The sequence below is a fragment of the Microcaecilia unicolor genome, chromosome 9 (genome assembly GCF_901765095.1).
Source record: "Microcaecilia unicolor chromosome 9, aMicUni1.1, whole genome shotgun sequence".
Classification (NCBI taxonomy): domain Eukaryota; kingdom Metazoa; phylum Chordata; class Amphibia; order Gymnophiona; family Siphonopidae; genus Microcaecilia; species Microcaecilia unicolor.
This window is the reverse complement of record NC_044039.1, coordinates 179,029,598-179,053,728: the sequence shown is the minus strand read 5'-3', so window position 1 is coordinate 179,053,728 and position 24,131 is coordinate 179,029,598. Positions and strand designations below refer to the sequence as shown.

Genomic DNA, 24,131 nt, shown 5'->3' with positions numbered 1-24,131 from the left:
ATTTTTCTCAGAATGATGCCAGACAAACATTTCTATCCCTAGTTTTTTGCCATTCATAACTTGGACATTTCATTTTGGAAAATTAGCTATTCATTTTGGACATTCTGAGCACAAAACTGTCCATCTGGCAGCCATTTTTGAACAGAAAATTGCTGTTTGAAATTGGCTGTAAGATAGATTGGGGGGGGGGGGGGGGTTGGACATTATAAGCAGGACATCCCAATTCTGACTTAGTTTACTTCAAAAATCCCCCTCCTTAGGGCTAATTTTAAGCCCACGCCAATTACTGTTAAACAGCAACCACCGCAGGTTAAGCACACACCAGATATTGATCGCTGGTTCTGATCAGTACTGATTGGTGGTGGGATCTGGTTAGCAGCGATATTCAGGGGTCCTTTTACCAAGCACTAAAGCACTAGCAGCTTAAAAGGGCTTACCACGGGACACACTCGGGCGTGCTGCTGTAAGTTTCAGGTTAGCGTGTGTTGTGGTAAAAAATTTATTTTTCTTTTTCCCACAGAGGGTGCGTGTCTGTAGTAATCAGTGCAGCTACAGGGCTCGGCGTTAACTGATTAGTACATGAGCCCTTACGGCCTACAAAATAGGTGGCGGTAAGGGCTCAGCTCTAATCTTTGTAATGGCCACATGCTGCTTTGTAAAAGGGCCCCTCAAGACTGCTAACTGTATAGCTAATGCATAAAGCTAGGACAGCTTTTTTGGTAATTGGATAACCTTTGGTTCTGCTCAAGGCCCATGCTTCTAATGCTTGTTAGAGAATATTCAGTGACACTATCTGGTTAGTGCTGCTAAATATTCTCCTAGCCGGCACTTACCCGGCTAGCAGCACCTGCTAATTAAATAAGTGCATTTGAATATTTGCCAATATGGATTTGTGTTTTTTATTTTTTTTTCCTGGCTTTGTTTTGTTGCTTTTGCAAATTTTGCAATAACGATTTGGAATTGGGGGGGAAAAGGCCTATTTTCTGTTACACTGCCAGAATGATCACTTGAAAAGAGTTAGGTCCTCTGCTTTAAAAGAACATTTAGATGAACATTTGGAATGCAGCCCAAATGTTCATCTGTACAGTTCTGCTGTCACAAAGGAGCTGCTATTCACCAGTTCCTCATACAGCTTCTGACACAATAAGATAGTAACATGTGAAATCAATAAACAAAGAAACAGTGGCATTAAAATGTAATGACACCAGGAAAGGGGTAAAGAAGTCCCAAAGAAATATATCTGCATCTATTTGATTCTGTAAAGCTGTCTACCACTGCCTATCTTGTGAATACTTAGCTAAACCAAGTCAGCCTGTTATCCTTCTATGTGCATATCCTGTTGTTACAGTAATCCAGCATTTTTTTCAGTATGTGTGTGCCCTCTGACCTGCCTAGTAAGAATGCTGTTACTGTGATACTGCAGCACAGCCACTCACTTCTCTGCACCCACATGACATGCCAGACTTCATTAGCAGAGTGCTTCTCACACCTACAAGGACCGCTATGTGCATGTGCCCTTTGTCTTGCCTTCCCCTGCCCTGTCTCTGCTGTACTGTAGGGGTGTAGCCACAGGGGGGCTATAGGGGCCTGGGCCTCCCCAGTTTGGGCTCAAATACCCTTCAAAATTGCAGCACCAGCTGCTTGGCTGGTGGAGATGCTCAAGCCCTGCCAACCACAGAGATTCACCACCCGAGCCCCCACCCACGATGTCTGAGTAACAGGAAGTCAGCAGGGTGCTCCAGCTGCTGATGCCGGCACTTCCGCGCATGCTCGGTTCATGCATTGAACTGAGCATGCACAGAAGTGCGGAGGCTGGAGCACCCTGCTTGCTGGCTCTCTCGCTGCATAGGCAACAGGGGTGGGGGCTGTGGTAGAGAATCCCTGTTGCTGGCTGTGTTTGAGCATCCCCACCAGCAAAGGTATGATTTAGTGGTGGCAGTTGGGGAGGGGGGAGCAGAACTGAGGGGAAATGCTTGGTCCCCCCCTCCCCCCAGTCCAAGCCTGGCCCCACTCAAAAATCAAGTTGTGAGTATGCTCCTGCTGTTCATTCTAAAGTTGTAGCACACAGCCTCAAGATTTTTTTTTTCTAACAGAGAGACTGAATTCGGGCAGCCCAGCAAATCTGTACCTGTGTATGAGCCCTGAGTATTGGTATTATTTGGGGGGGATGGGACTTGATATACCACCTTTCAAGTGGTTTGCATATTATATTCAGGTATTTATTTTGTACCAAGGGCAATGGAGGGTTAAGTGTCTTGCCCGGAGTCACAAGGAGCTGCACTGGGAATTGAACCCAATTTCCCCAGGATCAGAGTCTGCTGCACTACCCAGTGGGCTACTCCTCCACACTAAGGCTGATCATGTTTTTCCAGTTTTCACCCTTTATTTCAAACTCTTACTAGTTTTGCAACTAACAAGCTAGTCTATCCATCTGAAAGTGGAAAGTGAGCAATGACACACAATTCTCTCATGGCTTCCTGACTGTGCTATATATCATCAAGAAAAGAAATAAGCTGCTTGGTTCCTCTGAGAAAAGCACTCAAACCGAGTAACGCAGAGAGTGTTATGCCCATTGTCACTGCCAGAATGATCTGAAAGCTTCCAGCAACCAAAAAGACAAAAAGAGCGATCTATAACTGCTCGTGTCAGTTATGTGCATCATTTGCACACAAGTACCGAGCTAATTGGCACGTGTGCATGTGCACTATATGAAATAAAGCGTAGATATATTAACATGTAACTGCAAAGGGGTGTATACACGGGCGGAGCATAGATAGGGCACGGGTGGGTCTACAAGTTACATGTGTAACTTAAAAAATATTATATGTTATACGCAGATCGTGGACCACTTAGGTGCATACATTTATGCCTGCCATTAACCTGGCATAAATATTTGTGCCTAACTTTAGGTGCATCAGTGTTGACTTATGCTAGTATTTTATAATTTCATTTCTTTTGAGTATTTATATACCGCTTAGACCTAAGCGGTTTACGGCTTCACTTTACAGGTAGTGTACATAGATGCCATTATAGCAGTTGGCATTAGCTATCTAGCTCGAGTTGACCAGTTATAGAATTGTCCCTATAGGCTGGGGTAACTCTCAAGTCCTCACATTTTGATGTCCTGTCCCAAGGTGCAACCATTTTGGGGATATGGTGTTTACTTTGCTGACCGAGATTGTGAGCAGACCAGTACCTAAATCCATGGACTGTGGCTTGATGAACATTAAACTGCCGACTGTTCCTGGAAAATTCTTGGTAGGAACTGTCTAGGGGAGGGAGAAAGTGGTAGAGAAGAAGGGGAGGAGAGAGAAAGAGAGTTAGCAGGGATAGGCTTGGTGCTGCTGAGGAGGAGGAGTCCAGGAAGAGTGGTGGGGATGATCTTGGGGGGTTCCTTTAACTTTTTGGACTTTAGTATGGGATCAATCATGTAACCAGAAAGGTCAGGAACCTCTGCTCTAGGAAAATTGACAGAGAGAGGTGGCACCTTATAACTGACTGGTTTATTGAGGCATGAACTTTAGAGGACCAGTGTCCATTTCGTCAAATACATGAAGACTCTGGTCCTCGGAAAGTCAAGCCTCAGTTAAAATGGTTAGTCTTTAAGGTGCTACCTACCTCTGTCAATTTTGTTACACCGGACTAAGGGGCATAGTTATAACATGTGTTCTATTAACTGGGGTTAACTGTAAAATAGCCCACATTCATAGCTACACCGCTAACACTAACTACCCCTGTTAGTTTTTTCTGCTCTAGGAAAATGAACTTTGAATTGAAGTCTTTAAACAAATCATCAGTTATTGGAGTAGGAAACTCGTAATGAATGCTTACATGTTGCTTGCTACTTTTCTTTGCAGGACCTATTGGAGGTGTACTGTATAAGCTGAAATACTTGCAGTTTGCAAAAGCAGATGGAGAAAGTGTTGCTGTGCTCGTGATTGCCTGGGGCACATTAATGCCTTGTTTAGATGATGTTTCCAGAATGAAAGAAGTTAATGAGTGCAGAGTTATAATCGGATTGAATGGGCATATGTTGTACAAGTTTAGTACTCTCCCCAGTTAGTGACACCTGACTTGGGAAGTGCTCTGTTTCTGCTGATGAGCCATTCTTGTGCTTTATAATATTAAAGAGAAATTTTGGGCAATTTGAAGCTTAGATTTCTTTTCTCTAAAATGTTTCCATTCATTAATTAATAGTAGGGATGTGCAGCCCCCCCCCCCCCCAGTTATTTTCATTTTGATTTGCTGTTTTAAAAATATTTGTTAATTTTGGGGTCAATATTCAAATCGATTTAAGCAGCCAGGAGAGGCTTCTGGCCACTTAAATTGCCTATATAGGGCTATTTGTGGTTGTTCAGTGGGACTTAACTGGTTAGTGCCTGCTGAATATCACCGCAGCGCTAAATTGAAAGCCAGCTATTTTGTGGGTGGTCCCAGTGACTTATGCATTTAAATGCCGATATTCAGCACTTAACTACCTAAGGGGGTCCTTTTGCAAAGACACGCTGGCGTTTTTAGTGTGCACTAGAAGTAAGCATGCGCTAACGCTAGAGACACCCATATATTCCTATGGGTGTCTCTAGCGTTTAGCATGCGCTAATTATTAGCGCACACTAACAACGCTAATGCACCTTTGTAAAAGACTCCCTAAGTTAAGTGGCCAAATCGGACTGCGTAAAAGTCAGTCCTGTCTTTATGCGAGGTCACTTAGGTGGTTAAGTGCTGAATATTGCACTTAACCACATGAGAGATAACCAGCTGCACAAACCCAGATATTCAGTGCTGGTACCTGGCATGGAATATTTGGGGATAACACTGGCAGAGGCTAAACAAAAAAATAAAAGCTCACTGCTTGCGACTGAATCTCTACACCTTAGTTTTCATTTCTTTCATTTTGATTTGCGCATAAATGCATTTTTATGTGCATATAAATAAAGCAAAAGTAATGAAGTCGCACATTCTTGCATCCTTGCAGGAGTGAGAAAGTTCAGAAGGGAGAATATAACCTGTGCAAGTTACTATAAGTGATCTGCTGAGCAAAAAGGTACCAAAAGTGGGATTAAAAACGACAGAAAGGAAGGCTATACAAGTAGAAAGGCAACTTTCATTTCTGAACATCTTGTGTTCAGTAGGATCAGTAGAATGGGATTACGCCATTTGTTTTTCATAACTTTGATGTTTTTCATTTCCTATATCCTAAAAACTACAGGCACCTAAAGTGGGGTATATGATTTCTGGGGTTAATTACTTTTTATTGATGAATGTTTCTCATTTTTAAAGGTAATTTTTAGTACATACTTGAGGCTGAAATTTGCCGGGATTATGCAGTTAGTATCCATCTATTCTTTGGTATAAATAAATCACATACCCCAGTTTTGGTACATTTTCACTCAGAGGGACACAGAGACACACAGTTACTCTTTGTGGTGGATTTTGCGCACACATTTTTCAGTAGTAGCTCAAGGTGAGTTACATTCAGGTACACTGGATATTTTGAGTACACTGGATATTTCCCTGTCTTTGGAGGGCTCACAATCTAAGCTTGTACATGAGGCAATGGAAGGTTAAGTAACTTGCACAAGATCACAAGGAGCAGCAGTGGGATTTGAACTGTGCACCTCTGGATGTTTGTGATATTTTATTTATTTATTTGTTTCATTTTTACCCCACATTTTCCCACCTATTTGCAGGCTCAATGTGGCTTACAGGGATTGGTTCTGGCGTTACCTTTCCAGGTTGTCAGATACAATTGGTGATACAAAAGAGATTAGTATGATACAAAGAGCTGATACAGAGGTTTGTTGTGGTATTGACATTATGATACAAAGAGATTAAGGATAGGAGAGAAGGTTTAAGAAAATAGATATTGAAAGATGGCTTTCAGACTGGGGTGGATTGATGAGGTGGGATATTTAAGCTATGGGTCCTCTTTGTAGGCTTTGCTGAAGAGATACGTCTTCAGAGATTTACGAAAGTTGTATATTTCGACGATTGTTTTCAGGTCAGCTGGTAGTGCGTTCCACACCTGTGTACTCATGTAAGAGAAGGAAGTTGCATGTGTAAGCTTGTATTTTAGTCCTTTGCAACTGGGGAAGTGTAGATTAAGAAATTTTCGGGATGATTTTTTGGTTTTTCTAGGAGGCAGGTCCACAAGGTTTAGCATGTTTGTCGGGGCGTCTCCGTGGATGATTTTGTGTACAATCGGGCAGATCTTGAACATAGTCCATTCCTTAAGTGGGAGCCAGTGAAGTTTCTTTCTTAAGGGTTTTGCACTTTCATACTTTGGCTTTCCAAATATGAGGGTGGCGGCGGTATTCTGGGCTGTTTGAAGTTTTTTGATGGTCTGTTCTTTGCAGCCAGCGTAGAGTGCATTGCAATAATCCAGATGACTTAGTACCATTGATTGTATCAGGGTACGGAAGATGAATCTCGGGAAGAAAGGTTTTACTCTTTTGAGTTTCCACATGGAGTGGAACATCTTTTTTGTTGTATTCAGTCAGAGTGCTCAGTGTTTGTTGTTTTTTTTTTTCTTAATGCCAGCTGCTGTGGATGAATTAAATCCATCTAATTAGTGCCAGTATCTGGATAGTGACTGGAGCAGAATGTCTGGATCTTGCAGTGGTGGCAGGCACTATCTGGATAGCTAACCATACAACATTATCCAAATAGTTATCTAGTTAGCAGACTGAATATTGCTGCTAACCAGATAACCAACAGGCCATCCTCACTCTGACTATAGGCTGCTCTTGCACTATCTGGAGAACACTGGAGCAATCTGCAATAATTTTCAACAGGATTTTCCAGTTGCATGCATGCATGCATGCATGCATAAATAAATAAATAAATAATGCCATTGAAAATCCAAGGATGGCCCTGCTCAGCACTTCTTATCTAGGTAGCAGCACCTGTTACCTGGTTAAGTATTGTTGAATATCAGACAGATAATTTTCTCCAGCAAAGATGCATATTTTTTGAGTAGTCCAGGTTTTACTTTGCTGTGTGTGCTTTGTGTGTAAGAAAGCTCTAATGGCTGCGGTTCTCAGGCAAGGGAATGGTCAACCAGAGAAGACTGGAGAAAGGTCCAGTACAGTGGTTCTGAAACCTCTCCTGGGAGACCACCAGCCAGTCGGGGTTTTCTGGATATCCATAAGGAATATGCAGTCATTTGGTCTCCTGATGAAGCAGTTGGTGAAACATGGCCCATGTTGAGACCAAATTAACGGGACATTGATTGATGTGATCAGCAGCATGCATCGGAATGAAATGGAAGGGTTTTAATTTTTGGATACTTTGCAAGTATTGAATTTGAACTGTTTGGGAACAAGAAGATGCAAACAGTAGTATGAACTGACTGTTGGAATTTTTCCAGAGTCCTCTGGTGATGAACTGCATTTTGGATTTTTGAAGAGTATTGTGGCGCTCTGTGGAGTGAGGATTATTGTATTACTCGGCTTTAATAGATGGTGTTGAAGAACTTTTACAGCTCCAATTTTATAGCTTCAATTCGTTAGCAAAAGACTCAGTTTTTTACAAGGGTGAAGAGTTTGGTGAATTACAGCTAGGAGGAGAAGATTACTATGATGGAGAATTCCAGTAGCGTATTCATTCAAGAAAAGTAATATATTTTTTTTGTTTATAGTGTGCAAGAAATCTTTTTTGTGGTATTGGTGAAGTGATTTTCATCCTAGACCATAATTACCCAGCTTGGTAATAAGGGGATATACTGAGCACCATAAGATTTAAATTTAGATATGTGTAATAAGGAATAGTAGGTAGAATCAACAAAATATTGATTTATTTAAGGAATATGCACGAGACAGGTTTGCATGCAGATCTCTTTCATGCATATTCATTAGGGATATCCTCCTGACTGGCTGGTGGCCCCCCAGGACAGGATTCAGAACCATTGATCTAGAACATACACATTGATCGTAGCCAGTTTTCATTAGTGCTGATCTCCAGCAAGTATATCTGAGCATTTGTTTAATTTGTAAATCTCAGCTCTAGAAGATGTTAGAGAAATCGGGAAGGTCTCATTCATCATTTATACTTTGAATCATGTACTGTATTTGAGTAACATGAGTACTGATACTAGAAAATTAGCCTCATCCATGCTTTAAGTTGTTGGAACTGAGTTCAAATTGTATTTTATTTATTTTTCTCACAACTCGTGCACTTGGCACTTGCTCTCTTTCCCAGAAAACGCCACACTGCAAGCACCTTAGAGAAAGTTGGATTTTTATTTTTGGCCGCAGCCAGGAACGTTTAGCTTACAATTCAAAACACATCATACGTCAAAACATAATTATCGTTACACACACATAACTACATATCATCATTTGTTAATAACTTGTTAATAACTTGGGGTACACAGTTTTGGACCTCACAAATGCTTAGTATGCCCCCCAGGTTGCCGTACAAGCAGCCTGTGGGTTTCCTGTGCCAATTACCCGCACCCGTAGAATCCTGGCGCATCCCGCTTAAGGATGCCCCGCCCTAACATCAAAAACTGCATTCTGGCCCCCTGGCCGCCTAAGCCAGGAGACACGCTGTTCACATTTTCCTGCTTCCAGTCTGCAGCCTTACTGTTGCTTATGCTTATCACTTTGGAGGAGATCTTTCTGCCCCCGTTCTCAGCATCTCATTTAGTACTGTTACTGCCAAGTTGCTGTGTACCCCCCCATCGTTATTGCGTCTACCTCCCCTCTTAACGCCTGCTGCGACAAGTTGGCCCCTATGATTGGGTGGGCGGGATGGGACAGCGTTGCTTACACCTGGCCGTCTGGGTTTCCGAGGGCGGTTTCCCTTTCCTCCTCTCCTTTTATTCTCCTTCCTCCCGCCCCTCCCCCCTGCCTTAACCCTTTGTCCGCCTGGTTCCCCTCCCCCTTCCCTGTGCCCTCCTCTCCTCTCCCCTTCCCCCCCGCCCCTCCCTAACGTCGCAGGCCATTGGCCCGGTTGTGCCCAGCCTCCCTTAGGAGGTGGCTGGGTTCTCAACTCGTGCACTTGGCACTTGCTCCCTTTCCCAGAAAACGCCACACTGCAACCACCTTAGAGAAAGTTGGATTTTTATTTTTGGCTGCAGCCAGGAACGTTTAGCTTACAATTCAAAACACATCATACGTCAAAACATAATTATCGTTACACACACATAACTACATATCATTTGTTAATAACTTGTTAATAACTTGGGGTACACAGTTTTGGACCTCACAAATGCTTAGTATGCCCCCCAGGTTGCCGCACAAGCAGCCTGTGGGTTCCCTGTGCCAATTACCCGCACCCGTAGAATCCTGGTGCATCCCGCTTAAGGATGCCCCGCCCAGCGTTGCTTACACCTGGCCATCTAGGTTTCCGAGGGCGGTTTCCCTTTCCTCCTCTCCTTTTATTCTCCTTCCTCCCGCCCCTCCCCCCTGCCTTAACCCTTTGTCCGCCTGGTTCCCCTCCCCCTTCCCTGTGCCCTCCTCTCCTCTCCCCTTCCCCCCCCCGCCCCTCCATAACGTCACAGGCCATCGGCCCGGTTGTGCCCAGCCTCCCTTAGGAGGTGGCTGGGTTCTTTCTCATTTCTAGCCTGTCAATTAACTAGATTGGTTATCATAAAAGCATAGTTCAACATCAAAAACAGTTTGAAAAATAGGTTATGTAGATGTCTCTGTTTGTTATTAGAGAATTCAATCAACGAATTCCTTACTTCTAGATTAATCAACAAGGAACCTCAAAGCTCCTAACAGGGAAAATACCAAAAGTATTTATCAAACCCCTATTAAAGTCAGGAGTAGAGTGCTATCATGGGTCCCAGTGAAGGGAGCATAGGAGAAAAAAAAGACCAAACGCAAAAAAATCACGTGTACGTGAGAAAAGTGAGTGATCTGAAAAACTCACTATCTCCTTCACAAATTATACTAATAGACAAAGTGAGACAAAAATCACATAACCAAAAAATACCGGGAAAACACCCAGAAACCTACTCACGATTCAACCTTTGAGGTTCCTTGTTGATTAATCTAGAAGTAAGGAATTCATTGATTGAATTCTCTAATAACAAAGAGAGACATCTACATAACATATTTTTCAAACTGTTTTTGATGTTGAACTATACTGTATTAGTTTGAAAATCCCTGGTTCAATATAGAGTTTTTATAATAAAAGCATACATAATTTGAGGGGACAAAGTGGGCTACTGTTAAGACGTGTTATTTTACTGTTAACCCCAGTTAGTAGTAACTAGGTCTAATTGTATAAAATGGGACCTGTGGTAAAATAAAAAGTCTGAATGGTAGCCCATGTTAATAACTCTGGGGTCCTTTCACCAAGCTATGGGAAAAAGGGCCCTACGCTAGCGATGAGGGCCGTTTTTCCCACGCGCCAGGGCTGTTTTTTTCCACAGCCGGTAAAATCCGGAAAAAAATGACCACACGGTGAGGTAACTCTTACCGTATGGCCATGCTGTGGGGAGCCTTTACCATTGAGGTGGTGGTAAGGGCTCCTGCGCTAACCCAGTGGTAACTGGGCAGTGCACGGCTATGCTCAATTACCATCAGGTTATCGCTGCACAATCCATTTTCAAGGGTTTTCTTTTTTCCCTGGAAATGTTGTGTGCTCGGGGCAGGACTACCGTGTTGGGCCAGCAGTAGTCCCGGAAGAGCAAGTAGTAAGCCTTTGTTGGGCTTTACTGTTGCTCTGTAAAAGGGCCGTATGCCTCTTAAAGTTAGAATACATCAACAACAAACAGCTTGCCTATATTCCATGTATCACAAATTCCATGGTTTCTATTTTGGAACAGGAATGTATGTGAGAACACTGTTTTTAATTGCGTTTTGAACTGTTGTGTGAAAATATAACAGAAATGATTGGAATCATTAAATGGTATGAAATGCTGCTTTCTTTGCAGAAGTAATCCCACCCTTAGGGGCATAGCTGTCTGGCAGAACTAGACTAGAAGACCTTGGTTGAAGCAGGAAGAGACCGGGAGAAAATGGAGTGGAAACATTAGGGGTCTGTTAAGCTGAGCTTAAGAACGCACCCTCTTCATGGGGACCTTCTACACTCACTTTTGGCCTACTTAAAAAGCAAAACAAACTGAAAACAACCCACATGCCTGTCCGTGGGACTGGTAATCATTGGTGAAGGGACAGCTGAAACATGGGCCTTCATTTTCCTCTTGCATCTTGCCCATGTTGAATTCCAACAAACAATCCAAAATGATTCCTACTTTCCTGACTTCCTATTTCCGCCCATACAATCTGGCCACCACTCCCTCATCATCCTCTGGCACTCCTTGATGTTCCTTAGTGTCCTAAAGGGGTTCCAGAGAGACCAAGTATATCTCTTTGGGATGCCTCTTCAGGTGCAAAGCCACAACAGCACAGCTCTCCTAAGGCCCCTGGAGGATGATGGGAGCTCAGCTCCACCCAGTTGCAGCAGCAACAGCACAGGTAGCATGGAGGCTAAAGACCCAATCAGCCGGCTCTATTAACCCCCTTCTCTATTAATGGTACATTTGATATATTTGAATTAGTAGAAGTATATAGAGATCAGAAGTCAAAAGATCTGTATATTTGATCAGGATTTTTTTAGATATCTTTTCACAAGGGTAAGTAGGGCTGCAAGTTTAATTGCAGTTAAAGCTGTGATTAATACATTAATTATTCATTGTGATTTTAAAAAATTGAGATAAAATTTTTTTAATTACATTACAGTGTTTCCTGTCTCCTTCAAACATCTTTTCAGCTCTCTTTTACTCCCAACCCTTTCCTCAGTGTGATCCAGCATCTTTCCCCCAATCCATGATTCAACATCACCCCCCCCCCCCCAAGCTGGTCTACCTTAAAGGTGGTCTTCTGTTGGTTCCCGGCAGTGATAGCATTGCACCTATGCTGCCTGTGCTCTGATCCAAAGCTTTCCCTCTGACCCATCCCACCCAAGCAGAAACAGGAAGTGATATCAGAGTAGGCAGAACAGGTCAGAGGGAAAGCTTTGCAGCAGACCACAGGCAGCATATGTACAACACTGCCTCTGCCAGGGACCAACAGAAGACCACCTTTAAGGTAGACCAGCTGGGGAGAGATTTTTTTTTTTTTTGGGGGGGGGGGGCAGATGCTAAACCCCAGGTGGGGTGAGGAGTGAGCTTCAGATCTATGGGCAAAACTGAAGGGGCCACCAGTTGAAGATATGGCCAAAACGGTGAGCTCCAGCAATATACTAGAAGAGCTTGGTGGTTCTCACTACCAAGTTTGTGTCGCTACTCATGGGGGTGAAGGGAAGGGAGGGCAGAAAGGAAGAGGGAGAAAGAGAGATAATTAACCCCAGGAATGAGACAGAGATAACGGGAGAAGATGAGAGGGAGATAAGGAAGAGAAAGGAGAGATTAAGCAGGTGGTGGGAAGGAGATATCATTCCTTGAAGGGAAGGGATTTGATATGCTTCTTTTCTGTGCTTACAATCAAAGCAGTTTACATATTATATACAGGTACTGGGCAATGGAGGGTTAAGTGATTTGCCCAGAGTCACAAGAAGCTGCAGTGACAAATAAATACCTAAATAAAATACCTTGGTGCCATCCATGTTGATGCCCCAGCCTACATGTCAGACCTGATAGACCTACCACCCAGGAATGCCAAAAAATCATCCCGCACATTCCTTAATCTTCACTTCCCTAACTGCAAAGGTCTAAAATATAAACTAGCGCACGCATCAACCTTTTCCTATATGAGCACACAATTCTGGAACGCGCTACCGCGCAACCTAAAAACGATCACTGAACTAGCCAGCTTCCGCAAACTACTGAAGACCTATCTTTTCGACAAGACATATCACAAAGATCAAAACATGTGAAACCCCGCATGTATCTAGAACTGTCTTATAATGCTTTCTTGCTATTTCACTGCTATGCTTTATCATTATCATGTAACCCAAAATCCTTCTGTAATACCAATTGTTTATTCTCTTCTCATTTCCACTATTCATGATGTATTGTAAGCCACATTGAGCCTGTAAAGAGGTGGGAAATTGTGGGATACAAATGCAACAAATAAAAATAAAATAATTGAAATGCAGCCCTAATAAAGACATTTCAAGTGGTGGGCAAGACTAAAAACAATAAAGTGAAACCATATATTCTGGTTAAAATAATTTGGAAAAAAAAAAAGGATCTTTTGTTCGAATAATTGAGTTTGAGATGTGGGACTGGCTTTGTCCCATCCATGAACTGAATTTGAAGCTCATACAAAAAAATGGCACTTGATTCTTTTCTATAAGATCATACTTTGGAAGAGAAATGACAATGATACATATTTGTGTATTGAAGAACTTTTCAGAGGGGGCTAATAGGATACTGAATGAAAAAGAAGATGGCCATATGTAAGAAGCACTTCAAAGATTCTGCACGGTGAACGGCATTGCTATATTTAGGATTAAAGTTTCTGTGAAAATGCACATTGTGCATAACCTTGGAGAAATTTGCATGTTTCATGATATAATGATTCAGCTTTGAAGATTACTGCCACCATGATGCACATCAGAACAGATTTGCTTTGGCACAGAAAGTAATGAATTTTTGCATCGCTGCCTTTTCTGTGTGCTTTCATTTACAACAAATGCTGCCACTTTCTGAAAATATTATGGAAAAGTCGTCTGTTGCAAAGCTTCTGCTCTTATGAGTAATCCCTTCATAAAGGTTGCTACAATATGTCTTTTCTTTTTCTTTAACTATTCTGCCACCAAAAAGTTTTCATCAGCCATATGCATAGAACCTAAATAGCAGGCAGGAAGAAAACCTAAATATGGGAACTATGCAGTGCCGGTGGGGGGAGGCGGGGCTAGTGCTGGACAGACTTATACGGTCTGTGCCAGAGCCGTTGGTGGAAGGCGGGACTGGTGGTTCGGAGAAGGGGATAGTGATGGGCAGACTTATACGGTCTGTGCCAGAGCCAATTGGTGGGAGGCGGGGCTGGTGGTTGGGAGGCGGGGATAGTGCGGGGCAGACTTATACGGTCTGTGCCAGAGCCGTTGGTGGAAGGCGGGGCTGGTGGTTGGGAGACGGGGCTAGTGCTGGACAGACTTATACGGTCTGTGCCAGAGCCGTTGGTGGAAGGCGGGACTGGTGGTTCGGAGGAGGGGATAGTGATGGGCAGACTTATACGGTCTGTGCCAGAGCCAATTGGTGGGAGGCGGGGCTGGTGGTTGGGAGGCGGGGATAGTGCGGGGCAGACTTATACGGTGTGTGCCCTGAAGAGGACAGGTACAAATAAAAAGTAGCACGTAAGTGTTTATCTTGTTGGGCAGACTGGATGGACCGTACAGGTCTTTTTCTGCCGGCATCATCTACTATGTATCTACTATGTGACTGAGAATACATTTTTTTTTTTCAAACCCTTTCATTAGGCTGCTAGGACTTGATTCACCCCCTCGTTTTGGGAGAATACCAGCTGAGTATCTGGTTTTGACAAATATCTAGTACCCTAAAATAGTATATGCCTGAGAGATATAAAGTAAGCATTTTTTAAGCTTTAAATAAAAGGTGTTGCATTACTGAAAAATCTGTTGTGTGATCTAAAGCTTTATCTTGCACAAGTGGAAATGACCAAATGTGTGTTGTTCACCTCCATGCCCTGCTTCATCTAAACCCTTCTGGATATCTCAGCTGCTGGAGAGAGCTAGAAGACTGAGAATTAAAAGGCACAGTGTTATCCAGAATCATATATATCACAGAGATACAGCAAAGACAGAAAAAATAAATTTGAGGCACATGGAAGGCCGAGCCATTATAGATGCTTCTGTAACATCCTCCACAGCTCTATTCCAGGGACAATTATGCACAATTGTTTTTAAATTCTGGGCAAAAATTGTAAATATTCTGAGCACACTCCAAAATTCTTCATATTTTATTAGTAATATTTTGTGCATAATTCCCTCCCTGCCAATTAATTTTGATGTGTACTGATTTTAATTTACCACTTGCCCCAATCTTCTCTTCTAGGCATTTCAATGTGTTTTGTGAAGCCACACAGTGGAGCAATACAGAGGCATTATGATATTCTCAGTTTTATTTTCCATTTCTTTTCTAATAATTTCTAACATTGTTTGCTTTTGTCTACAGTGACGCCAAATTCCTTTCCCTATATGGTGACTCCTAATGTGGAACCTTGCATCATGTAGCTATTCTTTGGGTTATTCTTTCCTATGTGCATAACTTAGCATTTTTCCACATTAAATTTCATCTGCCGTTTGAATGCAATGTCTCCCAGTTTTGCAAGGTCCTCCTGCAATTTCACACAATCCACTTGTGATTTAACAATTTTTAATAATTTTGTGTTGTCTGCAAATTTGATCACTTCACTTGTCCAGCATCTTCTGTCTCTCTACCTCTCCTAACCACAGCTCACTCGATTCTCACTTGTAGAGAATTACAGAACCCTCCTTTTCCACCCCTATCTCGCTCTTTTTTTTTTTTTACCCCACCTGCCCAGCAACTTGTCTTACTCCATACCTCACTAACTCGGCACATTCAGTTACTGTCATCACAAGCATTTTTAAAAGTCATGGGCAAGCATGTTTCTTGATGTTTATCTTGTGATACACAAGAACAGCAACCAGAAAGTATCAGCCCCTAGTGGATGGGTGGTCTTAGAAATATGTAGTATTTTTTTCTCCGCCTCTCAAAGGAAGAATCAGCCCAAGTCAGGTCTTACTGTGAAAAGAAATAAAATAACCCCTTTAGAACGCTCTCTCTCCAGCTCACATAACCCCCTGCTAGTCTTTCACCACATTCTTGGGCTGTTCATGGAGCTAAAATAATGTGCAGGTGATCCTTCTCAGTCTGTGGTTGCTTGGTGCCAAGTTGTCGTATTGCAGAAATTCAAAATAGTGTTGGTTACATGCTGGTTAGCACCATTCTGTACAGGGCTGCCAAGAGACTGGGTCAGGCCCGGGACAAGGCTGCCTCCAGGGCCCCCCCCCAACCTGAAGTCGCCGGGCCCCCCCTCCACTCGCCACCGGGCCCTCTCTCCACCCCCGAGCCCTGGACTTGGGGAAATCCATTGTTTATTTCTAGGATAAGCATCATAAAATCGGTTTTACTGGGTTCTTGCCAGGTACTTGTGACCTGGATTGGCCACTGTTAGAAACAGGATATTGGGATTGATGGACCTTGTATCTGCCCAGTATGGTGATGCTTATGTGCTTTTTATTTATTTATTCATATATTTTTTTTTAGCTAGTGCTTTTTATTTATTTTTTTTTTTTTGTAGCTTATGGTGTAGTTGATTTTTTTTTATTTTTTATAAAATGGATGTTAATGAACAAGACAAAAGGAAATAGAAATTTCTTTGAAAATTATCTAATTTATTTCCAAGAAACACATTCCAGACTTTTGATTAAATTTAGGGCAAGCTTGTCAAAGTTCATATGGGCAGATTTAGGGCCCTGTTTACTAAGCCGCGCTGTAGGTGTGCTATCGTTTTTAGCGCACGCTAACCATTAGCATACTTAACTGTGTAGGCGCCCACAATAGTCCTATGGGCACCTACACAGTGCGCGCTAAATTTGCGCACGTGCTAGAACTGCTAGTGCACCTTAATAAACAGGGCCCTTAATTTGGCTAGTTTCCCTGCCTAGCCTTAGCCAGATGGAGGGCAATTCTATAACTGGATGTATATAATTAGGCAACCAGACAGTGCTAGGTAGGAATCTATTCTATGAAAGAACATAGGCTTCTACTTATCTTTATGGAATATTAGTGTAATATGCACTTATGGATCCTCAGAAGCTTAGCTGAGATTGGGTGGCAGAGCCGGAGGTGGGAGGTGGGGCTGGTGGTTGGGAGGTGGGGCTAGTGCTGGGCAGACTTCTACGGTCTGTGCCCTGAAAATGGCAGATACAAATCAAGGTAAGGTATACACAAAAAGTAGCACATATGAATTTATCTAGTTGGGCAGATTGGATGGACAGTGCAGGTCTTTTTCTGCCGTCATCTACTATGTTATGTATGTTAAAAGGCAGGTGCCAGCACATACAAAAGCCATAGAATTGATGTGTTAGCATCTAACTACCGGAGTTACACAATTATTTGCACAAATTAAATTTAATTAGAACTTACATGTGTAAATTTAGGCACGATCCAAAAAAGGAGGCACGTGTGAATGGGAGGGTTGTGGGTGTTTCGAGGCAGGTCAGGGGTGTGTGGTTTTGAGTCACATGCATAATTATAGAATATGGGGGCTGCACACATAAATGTAGGCACAGGCATTTGCACCACATTTTCATTGATGCAAGTGGCAGCACCAAAATTTACACAGCACCCCTGGGCATAAGTGCTATTCTGTAAACTGCACCTAACTTTAAGCACGGTTTATAGAATAGCGCTTTTTTTCAGCCCCAAATTTGTTGGCACCATATATAGAATCTAGACCTTAGGTATTTATGTACATATAAGCAAGTATTCTAAACAATTTGTGTGCGTAACTGGTGCATAAATGTTAGTGTCTACTTTATAGAATTGCTCCGTATCTGAGTAGCCTGCATTGTATCGAGGAAAATTCTGAGATAGGGCCCCGATAGACCATTTATCTGGCTAGCGGCTGCCGCTATCTGGATAAGTGCTTTGGAATAACAGGCTATTACTGTTCAGGCAGTCATTTAATTGGGCTGTGCTAGGGTGGGTGAGAGGGTAACGGGACTGAAGAGCATTTCGAAAGAGGGCACATTTCTTTCTGAAAGAGGGTACACCACCAATGATATTGCTCCTCTAATGATAAAATTGGGGAAAAAATGAAAGTTCATGCAAATGTCATAGGAAACCATAGAAAACAAAAATCTGGGTGCTATGCATCCTGAATGTACAATGCTGTTTTATGCACAAAAGAGGCTTATAAAATCCCCTCTGCACCTATAAAGAAGTTCAGTAGAACAAACAAATCTGTCTTTCTCAATCTGTAAATTATACAATAAAACTATGTTATGATATTCTGTATCATGCACTGTTAATAATGAGTAATCTTACTAAATATGTTATTACTAAGCAAGTAATAAAGTCTTGTTCTTTTACAGGGGATCAGCAGCCTCTTCAGCTCCCTAAAAGTAGTTCGCCTTCTCCGATTGGGTCGTGTTGCCAGGAAGTTGGACCACTATCTAGAATATGGTGCTGCAGTACTGGTGCTGTTGGTTTGTGTATTTGGACTAGTGGCTCACTGGCTAGCCTGTATATGGTACAGCATTGGGGACTACGAGGTTATAGATGAAGCCACTAATACAATCAAAACAGATAGCTGGCTATATCAGTTGGGACTGAATATTGGGACACCCTATCGCTATAATGCCAGTGGTTCAGGACAATGGGAAGGAGGGCCCAGTAAAGATTCCTTATATATTTCCTCACTCTACTTTACCATGACTAGCCTTACCACAATTGGATTTGGGAACATTGCTCCGACCACTGATGGAGAGAAGATATTCTCTGTGGCCATGATGATGGTTGGCTGTAAGTAGATTTACTTTGCATGTAATTCATTACAGTAATTAGATTTGGATTGTGTTAACTGTTATAAGAATTAGAGATCATTTTACGATTATTGGATCATGCATTTTACATCAAGACTTTTGAATCTTATAGCAACACACACTTGCCCTATTAATCTCGGTCTTGGAGTGACATTTCTACTAATTTTGAGAGGATAATTCAGGGTTAAGTTACAATCTTCATCCTTTTCCCCCAAACTATCAATGATGAAGTCAACAAGTGATGGTACTTTCTTTTTGTGATGTGACTATCTGGCCCCCTTTAGGGTAGAAAAAGGTAGCTACTCTTTCTTCTTTCTCTGAGAATAAGACCTAATTCACCAAGATTTTTCTCTTCTTATATTGCTACATGGGAAAGAAGATATCAAATTTTATATTAACTTTCTGAAAAAGCTTACAGTATGCCAGAGAAATGGCATTTTATTCAATTATATAGTGATCCATGGCTAAAGGTAACCTCTTGACCTTACAAAAAATTGTTGTTTGCTTGTATTGGTGAATATACTAGGATGTTTTGATGGCCCAATTAGAATGAGTTGGTGATCTCAATCACATTCCAAGTAGATAGATAGCCACATCAATGAAAAGAGCCAGACCTGTTGTTTTTAATTGACTGAATTAACCTCTCCACCTTTGCAGTTTTACTCCAGGATCCTGACGTAGCAGAGCAGTGTAAGGAAAACATGTGTTGCGAGTGCCAGATCTCCAGTGATGTAACCACGGGAGTCCTTGGGCGCCTAGTTCCCCCAACTTTGGGCTCAGGCCCTCCTCCAAAATTGCAGCTGGTGGGGATGTCCAAGCCCCACCAGCCAAAGAGATTTTCTGGCTGAGACACCACCCATTCTACATCAGTGGCGAGGAAGCTGGTAGGGTGCGTCAGCCACAGATGCTGGCATAAGTGCCAGTATCTGAGGCTGAGGCACCCCTCCGGCTTCCTCGCAACTGAAGCAGCATGTGTGGAGGCTCTGCTAGTGAATCTCTTCAGCTGGTGGAACTTGGGAATCCCCACCAGCAGAGGTATGAATGGTAGTGATGGAACCAGGGGGGTGGGGGGGAGAGAAGAACTGAGAGAAAATGCTTGGCTCCCCCCAGTCCACCCCTAGGCCCCCCCAACTTGAACTTCTGCCTATACCCTTGCCATGCTCTGCCTGTTCTGTGATTAAAGAGAAGGCTTAGGTTTCTAGTATTGTCATTCAGAACTCCTTTTATAAGTGCAAAATTCACTATCTATCTTTTTTTAATAAAAGAAATGAAAGATTAGCAACATTAGTCATATGGTTTTAGTCACTGTAATAGTCTTATACTGTTTTTATTACAGGACATATATATCCATTTCGGTTTTGGATTCCTTAACATTTGTATGAATTAGACCTTATAACAAAGCAGAAAGTGAAGTGCATAGCACTGTGGTGTGTAATATCTCCTATTGTTCAGGCAAAAATGGCATCTAACGTGTATTTTGCATTAATTTCAGTCTACCTCATTTTACTCTCGTTTTCCTTAAAATCATCAACACTTCTGACAAATAGTTTATTCATATACAAATAATTCATGTCTTCCGGCATTTGCTTTTATATAAACCTTGTGATATGGCATGAATAAAAATATATATTTTGTATGATTGCTACAGTATGCATAGAAAAGAATTGTTGCAAAGGGAAAATAAGGAAAAGGCCTAACATGTTATACCCTGATGACAACATTAGTACAGAACCTGCAGTAAAATATTTTTTTTAAAAGCCCCATAAGTGCTGTGTTAAAATCTGGGCTTAGTGCATGGGAAAATCCCGTGTTAAAATGTGTTAAGCCCAGATTTTATTGCATTTTAGTAACAGGGCCCCCAAAGGTCTGAAGATATTTGGCCTGTGCCATTTCCTTCTCATGTTGAAAAACTATCTTTGTGTCCTTTGGGAGATAGTGTTATCTGTCTTCTAGAATTATACTGTACATTATTTTATACACCTTCAGTTTTCACAGATGTCATTTCAGTGAACTACCAAGAAGGAGTACTGTTCACGTTACTGCTGAAAGATTGCTTAATGAAAAATATATTATGGACATACTGTATAGTAATTACTCATACCCATTGAACCTGACTTACCTACAGCCTTGAATAAACTGATTACCTGTCTAACATCAATTCAAGAATGCGCTAAGCACTACAAACTTTGCCTGAACCCAAGTAAAACCGAGCTTCTCTGGGTCCCTAACACAAGTGGATACATACCAGATATCAAAATCCCTTTTGGGAAGTATGAACTCCCCTTCAAATCACAAGTCAGAAACCTTGGAATACAATTAGATTCAACACTTACACTGATTCCCCAAATCCAAGCGACTTTCAAGAGCTGCTTCTACTATTTGCGACAGCTACGCTGCCTCTCTCCTTACATCGAAAAGGTAAATCTTATCCCAGTTGTACATCACGCCATGATAACATCAAGACTGGATTACTGCAATGCACTATACAATGGTCTGACTACAAAGGGCCTCTACCAGCTCCAGTTGATTCAGAATGCAGCAGCAAGACTCTTATAAGGTTGCAAACGACATGACCATATCACACTATTTTTTGCAAAAACTTCATTGGCTACCAGTACAATACAGGGCTAAATTTAAAACTCTGTCTGATCTTTAAGGCCCTGAAAGGAAATGGCCCTGAGTACCTGAAAAATAGGATGATCCTCCACACACTGCCAAGGACACTAAGGTCCTTCCAAGGACTTTCACTAGCCATACCCTCTCCAAAAGACATTACATGATGTGATACCCGCAAGCGAGCCTTCTCCGGAGTAGCCCCCCCACTCTGGAATGCACTGCCTGAAAGGCTGTGCTTAACACAAGACTATCTGGTGTTAAGCACAGACTATCTCTACTTCAGGAAGCAGGTGAAAGCTTGGCTCTTCAACCAGGCCTTTACTAGAAGAAGTAACTAACTCGTTAGTCTCACTCACACACACACAAGGAGTACTCAGGCTGCACATACTGCAGCAGGACATGTTTATCCACTCCTACTGTAGCTGAGATAACATTTAACCATTTCTCTGACCTCATGTGCAACTTTCTTTAAATCAATCACCTTACTTTCTAACTGTTCCTACTTTCTTACCCTTCTGTATGTTACATCTTTGCTTTACCCTTCGCTATCACCTATAATGTTCTATTATGTATTGTGTTGACATTGTAAATAGTATACCATTGCCATACTTTGTATTGTTTTTGAATATTTTTACTGCTGTAATTGTCTATTGCTCATGTTTGATCTATTCTTACTGTACACTGCCTTGAGTGAATTCCTTCAAAAAGGCAGTAAATAAATCCTAATAAATAAATACAAAATCATTACCAAGTTGAAAAGTTCCAACGTATGTAACTTGCTTCTAGATGTAGTTCAGTGTAGGAATGCCATCTACATAAAATGCCACCCTGCCTCCATATTAACCACATAAGCCAAAATGTAATGCTGTTAAACAGTTATTTCTCACTGAAAATAAAAAATCATTCTCATAAAAGTGTGGAACAATGACAGAGGATCCTCGAGGAGGAGAAGCTGGGGTAAAATTGGAGACTGGGTAGGGTCTACATCAGAGGTACATAAGCTCAGTCCTCAAGAGCTACAAACAGGTCTGGTTTTCAGGATATCCCTCATGATTATACATGAGAGATCTTGTATACAAATCATATTAATGAGGGATAGCCAAACCTGTTTCTGGCCCTTGAAGTTTGAACCAGTGCATCCCAGGTCTACATAAGGAAGGATAAATGGACTGGCTAGATGGGTTTTGCAATCTTTGACACTCATATACTAAAGAGACACTGTTAAAGAAATAGCTTACATTGGGGCCTTTTTACCAAGCTGTTCTAGTAAATGGGTTTAGCGTGACCTAATATGAGACTTTCCTGTTTGATAAGCCTATTTTTAGTATGTCTATAAATTTGACCTTTTTCAATTATATCTTTTTCTGGCTGTACCCTAATGTTAGCATTAACCCCGCAACATAAAAACTACTTACGAACCAACTAACTTCCGCAAATCCCTGAAGACCCACCTCTTCAACAAGGCATATCAACTAGATCAGCAATTATAAATGTATTATCTCACCACCTTATCTACTATCTGCACTGTTATTGCTTATATCTGCTTATCTAACTCTCGCTTACGATATTCTTTATGACATTCCCAACTACCTATTATAAGCACTGTTTAATACTTATACCTATTTGTTCTAATTTGATTAAGCTACTCTGTATACAACACTGTTTTTCTCCTAATCTATTCTCTAACAATAATGACACATTGTAAGCCACATTGAGCCTGCAAAGAGGTGGGAAAATGTGGGATACAAATGCAATAAATAAATAAAATAAATAAACCCGCAGCCACCTAGAAGGAGAGGAAGCATACATCTGTAAGTGAGCCCGGCTTTCGTTAGCCACTGTTCCACGTGAGCAGAACAGCAGGCAAGCGTGGTGATAAACCCGAGGAGTGTTTTTAGCACTCTTCCCTCTAAGCTGAATGGAATTTTCCAACTGCATTGCTGCCAGTGGGAGATGATGCTTGAATACTGTGTTTTTTTTCAGTCACAAGGGACATGAATAGCTGGTGGGGCTGTCCAAGTCCCGCCAGCCAAAGAAATTCGCTGGCCTAGACCCCAACTGTCCTGCAGAGTCCTGTCCTAGAGTCCTGCAGAGCTTGCCTGTCCCTCACTATTGGAAATGTGACAGTGAAACACCACCCCTCACTGGCAGGACTGTAGATGAGGTCTCCCTACAGCTTAGAAGCTGTCTCTCCAACCTACCAGCCTGACAGTGAGGAAGAAAAGCTGCACTGATGGCCTAATTTTCAAAACTCATAAAAATACCACCGGAACAGCTCCAAAGAACAACTCCCTAATACTCAATGCTAATGAGATGCAAATATAGGTGCACTGATTGCATTGAGCATTAGGGAGTTTGGCCGGAGGATTGTGCTTGGTGCCTGCACAGAAGAGTTCTGCATTAAGCTCTGCTCCTGTTTGCATGTGCCTGGCAAAACCTGAATGCCAAGCACACATTGGTGTCTGTTTTCTGCGGCCTTAATATAAGCATTAAAAAAGGTTTCTTTTTTTTTTTTTTGCTTTAATATTTTATATTTAAACTCAGGAAACGGACACCAATGTGTGCATTCACTTTTGGGTCTGCTGTGACTTGTGCATATTAATTTCTCACAACCAGCGCTTAAGAGCTTGCAGGGCTTCCTTCTCCTTGTAAAAGCAATCAAAACCAGATTTTGAAGAAAATGACACCCTAATGCCTGCTGTAACCTGGTGTTATTTTTTTGCAACGGTAAAGCAGTTTTGTTTTGGGCGCTCTTTTCTGAGCATTGGGAAGGAATACAAAATGACCTCATTTAACATATGCTTGACTACATTAACATGCTACTTGTGCTGTTCGTCTGCGTGATTGTTTGTTTCCATGCTCCAGGCCTCTGAACATTCTGCGGGCGCTAGTACAGCGCTAATGGCCTCTAGCATCTGCATTTGCTTTTGAACATCAAGGCCTGCGTGAGTAGTGTGGCCACTGAGAGGACAATTCCATGACGTACATGCTCACAGTTAGTGCTTCTTCTGCTGGGTTAAAAA

General features: G+C 42.0%; 1 protein-coding gene across 1 annotated transcript in view; it reads left to right on the top strand.

Moving 5' to 3' along the window:
* KCNH5 (potassium voltage-gated channel subfamily H member 5) overlaps window positions 1-24,131 on the top strand; it is a 308,557-nt gene that overhangs the window by 106,872 nt on the left and 177,554 nt on the right. Inside the window, exon 7 of the mRNA XM_030215187.1 lies at window positions 18,043-18,472. Coding sequence (XP_030071047.1) covers window positions 18,043-18,472 — 430 coding nt within the window. The remainder of the gene's footprint in view (window positions 1-18,042; window positions 18,473-24,131) is intronic.